Here is a 6962-nt window from a genome sequence, read left to right on the forward strand (position 1 = left end):
ACAAGAAATAATATTTTGAATACATATTAGGAATACGATCATTTTAATGTAAATTTATACATTAAATTGCCTTTATCTGTAAGGAGATTTTGGTTAAAGTAAGATACAAGATGGATATTTTTCTTATAAGAAATCCATTGATTTAAGTTTGGCTTCATTCGTTAGGTAACGATATAATAGAAGGTGATAGTGAATGGAAGTGATTTTACAGAGAACACATATAGAATTCCAAGAAAAAAGAATGATTTACCAGAAAGCTATTATTATTATTATTATTATTATTATTATTATTATTATTATTATTATTATTATTATTATTATTATTATTATTATTATTATTGTAATTTCTATTATTATTATTATTATTATTATTATTATTATTATTATTATTATTATTATTATTATTATTATTATTATTATTATTATTATTATTATTATTATTATTATTACTACTACTTGCCAAGCCTCAACCCCATTTGGAAAAGCAAGATGCTACAAACCAAAGGGCTATAATACAACAGGGAAAAATAGCCCAGTCAGAAAAGGAAACAAGGAAATAAATAAACGATGTGAGAAATAATGAACAATTAAAATAAAATATTTTAAAAACAGTAACAACATTAAAACATATTTCATATGTAAACTATATAAAGACTTATGTCAGTTAGAAGGAAGGCATACACGTAATAATTGACAGGATGGGTTTATGAAATGTGTATTGAAAAGAAATTAATAAAATGTGAAGTATAACTGCATATCAGAATGATTGATTGTGTCGAGATGAGTAGTAAAGAAGGGGCTGAGAAAAACAAATAGGAAAATGAACTCTAGGGGAAAACTGTGATTTTCCATGTATGCATATGCAACAAGATAAAAGCCTGAACACCTGTTGAATGAAGCGGGAATTTATAGGAGTGAAGCACATTTGAGAATAGATTTGGGTAGAAAGAAGAGTAGTAGATCCTGGATAATGGATAACAGCAGGAGTTGATTGCAGTATAAGAAAATGTGATAGATGGAATTAGGACAATTCTTATGCAACACGCAGAAAGAAGTGACTGAAAAACGGTGCAAGAGATTATTACGTAGATCAAGCATGAAGACTAATATACTACAAGTTCTTGTCCAACAAATTGGATTGAAGATCAGGTTGGAAAATAATTTTCAGATCATGATAGAAAAAAAAAATAAGAAAAAAAATTTCCTCAGGATAGAATGGTCATCATGTATCTTATTAGGCTTTCTAATTATGCAATTTTGAGAAAAAAAAGACTGGATATATTTCACAGAAGTAAATTCAATCATCAAAAACTACGCCTAGAATCTTAAAAAGCTACACATGGATTAAGGGACATGATAAAAAAAAAAGAATAATTAAATAAAAAAAAAAATAAATAAAATAAAAAAAATGGATTTTGAACGGGCTGCTATCTATGACTTCGAATCATACTTAAAATTTTGTTGTGTTCTTTAATTTGCGCTATACACTACTTTTAGCCAGGTCTTCATTAACGGCTTTAGCAGCCAAATATCTATATACATACACAAATAGATGTCCACGCACCCACACACACTCGCATACTCACGCATATGCATTGATGTGTGTGGCAAGACGTTTGTTGTAAGCAGCATGAGGAAGGGTAGTGGATGGTGGAATGAAGGAGTGAACGTAACAGTGGAAGAGAAAAAGACTGCATTTGAAGAATGGCTGCAGAGTAATTGTGTAGAGAAGTATGAGAGATATAAAGAGGAAAATGTGGAAGCAAAGCACAAGGTAACTGAGGAATAGAGGGCAACTGACCTGCGGTGGGGTCAGGGATTAGGGTCGTTCATATGAAGAGAGTAAGAAGCAGTTTTGGAAAGAAGTGAACAGAGTAAGGAGGCTGATTCGAGAATTGAAGACAGAGAAAGATGGAAATGGAAGGTTGTTTAAAGGAGAGGAGGCAAGGAAAAGGTGGGCGGAAAATTTTGAAAGTTTAATGATTGTTGAGGATAATAGGGAGGCAGATATAAATGTTGTTGCAGGTGTTGAGGTGCCAGTGATGGGATATGAGATTAAGAGAGAGATTACAAGAGAGGAAGTGAGTAGAGCACTCAATGAAATGAGAGTAGGAAAAGCACCTGGTATGAATGATGTGAGAGCTGAGATGTTGAAGAAAGGGGGTGTGACTGTACCTGAATGAATAGTGAGATTGTTTAATATGTGTTTTATGTTGTCAATGGTACTAGTGGATTGAGTTTGTGTATGTATTCTACCACTATATAAGGGTAAGGGAGATGTGCATGAGTGTTGTAATTCAAGGGGTATTAGTTTGTTGAGTTTGGTTGGAAAAGTGTAAGGTAGAGTACTGATTAATAGGATTAAGGAGAAAACAGAAAATACAATATTAGAAGTACAGGGTAATTTTTGAAAAGGTAGGGGATGCATGAATCAGATTTTTACAGCTAGGCAGATATGTGAGAAATATTTAGCAAAAGGTAAGGAAGTGTATGTTGCGTTCATGGATCAGGAGAAAGCATATGGTGGATTTGATAGGAAAGTGATGTGGAATGCAATGAGGTTATATGGAATTAGTGGAAGGTTATTGCATTTAGTGAAAAGTTTCTACAAAGGTAGTAAAGCATGTGTTAGGATAGGAAGTGAAGCGAGCAAGTGGTTTCCAGTGAGAGTGGGGTGGAGACAACGACGTGTGATGTCGCCATGGTTGTTTAACTTTTATGTTGATGGAGTGGTGAGAGAGGTGAATGGTTGAGTGCTTGGACAAGGATTGAAATTGTTAGACGAGACTGATCATGAATGGGAGGTAAATCAGTTGTTGTTTGCAGATGATACTGTACTGGTTGCAGACTTGGAAGAGAAGCTTGGCCAATTAGTGAAAGAATTTGGAAGGGTATGTGAGAAAAGGAAGTTGATAGTTAATGTGGGTAAGAGTACGATTATGAGATGTACAAGAAGGTAAGGTGGTGTGAGGTTGAATGTCATGTTGAATGGAGAGTTACTTGTGAAGGTGGATCAGTTTAAGTACTTGGGGTCTGTTGTTGCAAGAAATGGTGGAATGGAAGCAGATGTACATCAGCGAGTGAATGAAGGATGCAAAGTGTTGGGGGCAGTGAAGGGAGTGGTAAAGAATAGAGGGTTGGGCATGAATGTAAAGAGAGTTCTGTAAGAGAAAGTGATTGTACTAAACGTGATATATGGATCGGATTTGTGAGGAAATAAAGGGAGGAGAGACAGAAATTGAATGTGTTTGAGATGAGGTGTCTGAGGAGTATGGCTGGTGTATCTCGAATAGATAGCGTTAGGAACAAAGTACTGAGGGTGAGAACGGGTGTAAGAAATGAGTTAGCAACTAGAGGGGATAGGAATGTGTTGATGTGGTTTGGCCATGTCGAGAGAATGGAAAATGGCGGTCTGCTAAAGAAGGGGAAGAATGCAGGAGTTGATGGGAGAAATACAAGAGGAAGGCCAAGGTTTGGGTGGATGGATGGAGTCAAGAAAGCTCTGAATGATAGGAGGATGGATGTGAGAGAGAGCAAGAGAGCGTGCTAGAAATAGGAATGAATGGCGAGCGACTGTGATGCAGCTCTGGTAGGCCCTGCTGCTTCCTCCGGTCACCTTGGATGACCGCAGAGGTAGCAGAAGTAGGGAATTCAGCGTTATGGAGCTTCATCTGTGATGGATAACAGGGGAGGGTGGACTGTGGCACCCTAGCAGTACCAGTTAAACTCGGTTGAATCCCTCGTCAGGCTGGGAGGAACTTACTGTAGGGAGAAAAGGTCCCCTTCCTTCATTTGCTTGAGGTCGGCTACCCCCCAAAAATTGGGGAAGTTCCTTGGTATATGGATGGCTACACACACACACACACACACACACACACATATATATATATATATATATATAAATATATATATATATATATATATATATATATATATATATATACACACACACATATATATATATATATATATATATATATATATATATATATATATATATATATATATATATATATATATATATATATATATATATAAGATTTTAGGACTAATATGTTTGTAGTTTTGACCTTCATAAATCTTGAAAGGTCTGAATGGAACCTTAATTGCTTCATTTGAAATTTTTTTACACATCTCTATAAAAACAAATGGCATGAATAGACGTTTTACATTTTCATCATTGTTTATATTTACTTAGAAACTGAGATCCTTGGTTAAAGTTAGGGAGTAAGCTGGCCAAATAAATGTTGCTTTGTAATTTTTCTGAATATTAATTTCAATAAGACGCTTATTGTACTTAAATATTCATTGTACGGATTTTCATATTTTGCAGGTTTTCAAAATCTCATCTTTTTCAGGTTATGAGATCGCAATTGATGGGCTTCTCCTCTTCTTGGCAATCATCATCCCCATCGTGGCCTTCATTTGCTGCAGTTGGGAAAAGATACGTCTTTGGTGGGACCATAGCGGTTACTCATTATGGAGTAGTCGCTGTCCTAACTGTGCGACCTGCCTTAATGCGTGTTGTTTTCCTTGTATGTCAAAAATTACTTACTGGTGTGTCACTGTTGGTCACAAGAAAGAAACGGATTCGAATCGGAGGGAAATCCAGCAGGTTGTTGACGATACTGAAGCCTCAACTGTGTGCCAGGTAATGATCGATATGAAGGAGCAGTCCTTGACGAACTCCTGGGGTGTTGCTGATGAGCGATTGTTCACGGAAGTGGTGAAAATTACTCCCAAAAACTCACCAGACTTAAGCAGGAAGATTGTGATGAAGTCAAACTCTCCTGTGCGCCACCACAGGTCGGTCGAAGATTTTGATCGAGTACCGCCATATCAGCATCAGTCAGTATCAGTTGATTCTGGATGCGTGTCTGATGATGATGTTACTGTTCATCCGCGTGTTACATCACAGATGTCAATGACAAGCCTCATCGGCGTTTTCTCTCGATTTAGTAACAAATCTGTTAAATCAAAGTCTTGCAAGAATCTCAACCAGCGACAAAAGGCCTTTGGAAGTCAGAGGTCCATACCGCTTAGTAGATTTGTTGTGGACCCTCTTGCTGGAAACCGTCGATCAAGAAAAAGTACTCCTCCACCTAATGATATACGCAATTCTTTTAGCAGATCAATATCAACAGACGCATCATCTTCAATGGCGATGCTTCATCAAAGGACACCGCAGCCTTCATTTGATGCTCTGAAGCCACACAAGAGTGATGACAATATTCATAGTATTTCAAATAATACCAACAAGAACATATGGTCCCTTCTTGGAAAAACGTCGAACGAATATGAAAATGTACAGTCAAACCAAAAAGTTCATGAAACCGGCCATCAACCCGAAATGCAACCTATGTTACCCAAACAGACAAATGTGGGATCCTCAAAGGCAACCGGTCCAAATAGACCGGCACCACCTCCTCCCCCACCGCCAAAGAATAAATTGCAAGATCATGACTCGAAACTATTAGGTCAGAACAAAGATTCCGTAAACCAGAAGCTACCATCTAATTCTAAAGACACAATAACACCTAGAAGACCAATCATGCCCCCAAAATCTTCTCTGGGCCCATCGTACAAAAGCCAGGAAGATAATGAGACCATGAAAAAAGCAGGACCTCAGATTAATCTGGAAAAGACACCAACTGTCAGTGGAAGCCCAAATGTTAAAGCATTGGCCAGGAAACTGGAGAAAAATTAAAGGAATAGAACAAAATTTTAATACGCATAATTGTCACCTAATTTACGGATGTGACCTCGAAAATATTATTTCTTGAAGAGGAATTCATATTGTTCAATATATGAGGTTTGTTGATATAAAAAAAAATATTTTATTTGATGTATCCATGATAGATTAGTCCAATGAAACGCCCAGAACGCTCTGCAAGCTAAAACTGAAAAATGGAAAATATTGCAGTATTAGAGATAACTTGAAATAGATATGAATTTACCGTACAGCACAGATTGCCTGTAGTTATTGTGTCTTCTAATAGTATCCATAAGACTTCCGTCTTTTTATTCTGAACAGATTTTTCGCAGTTTACCACTCTTGGTAAGGTATATGCCTGAATTATTACGGTATCCTATCTGGTAAGGATATTATTATTATTATTATTATTATTATTATTATTATTATTATTATTATTATTATTATTATTTTCTACATTCGTTTTGTATACATACATGTCTTTTTAATGTTCCCTAGATTACTAACGTCAAGGAAAATATTATTTGGGACTCAAATGACATAGTATAAGATTTAATAGTTTTTCTTTGTGTTTTCAAAATAAAATTTGCAAAGGTGAATATATACTATGTGTTCTTAGGTTTTTTATCTTGAAATATAGAGATGTTATTAGTTTTTTGATAGTTTGCTAGTATGACAGGAATTATGTCTAAATGTTTTGGTGATATGATATCAAAACTGTTGGTTTTGTAAATAAAGAAAGCAGGCATAGCCTGCGTGTTTTTCTTATTTCTCTGTTAATAGATATTTCATAATTTGATTTTATATATCTCTGTCTTATATACCCAAAAGAAATAAATATTTACAGAGTTTATTATTCATTCCACGTTACTGAGAACACATTAAAATACTGTATTTTTAGATTTCAGCAATCCTTCTTCATCCTCATATTTGCTGTGGATTCACTTAGTGACAATCCTTTGTAACTTGAAAGGTTTAGAAATAAAGTACATAGTTTATATATCTTATACAGATGTGGTTTATGAGGCACAAAAGTATTTCCTTTAATATGACTTATTTTCAGTATATATAGTTTACATTAAAATATTTAAATAATGAAATATATATCTGACAAATTCTTGATGTTTATCATCTGTTTTCTGAAAGAGTTAGCCTTTGTTTTGAAACTACACTCTTCCACAAAGGCAGCTTCGAACACCCACTGAGGATCTCAACATCAGCCGGTCTCTTCCGTTTATTTTCAACGATT

At 35.3% G+C, this 6962-nt stretch overlaps 1 protein-coding gene across 1 annotated transcript in view; it reads left to right on the forward strand.

Moving 5' to 3' along the window:
• The window catches only part of LOC137645693 (disintegrin and metalloproteinase domain-containing protein 12-like), a 61661-nt gene extending 54911 nt beyond the window's left edge, over positions 1-6750 (forward strand). Inside the window, exon 15 of the mRNA XM_068378550.1 lies at positions 4359-6750. Within this exon, the coding sequence (XP_068234651.1) occupies positions 4359-5707 (1349 nt within the window). The 3' untranslated portion in view covers positions 5708-6750. The remainder of the gene's footprint in view (positions 1-4358) is intronic.
• The last annotated feature ends 212 nt before the right edge of the window (positions 6751-6962 follow it).

The sequence above is a fragment of the Palaemon carinicauda genome, chromosome 8, assembly GCF_036898095.1.
Source record: "Palaemon carinicauda isolate YSFRI2023 chromosome 8, ASM3689809v2, whole genome shotgun sequence".
Classification (NCBI taxonomy): domain Eukaryota; kingdom Metazoa; phylum Arthropoda; class Malacostraca; order Decapoda; family Palaemonidae; genus Palaemon; species Palaemon carinicauda.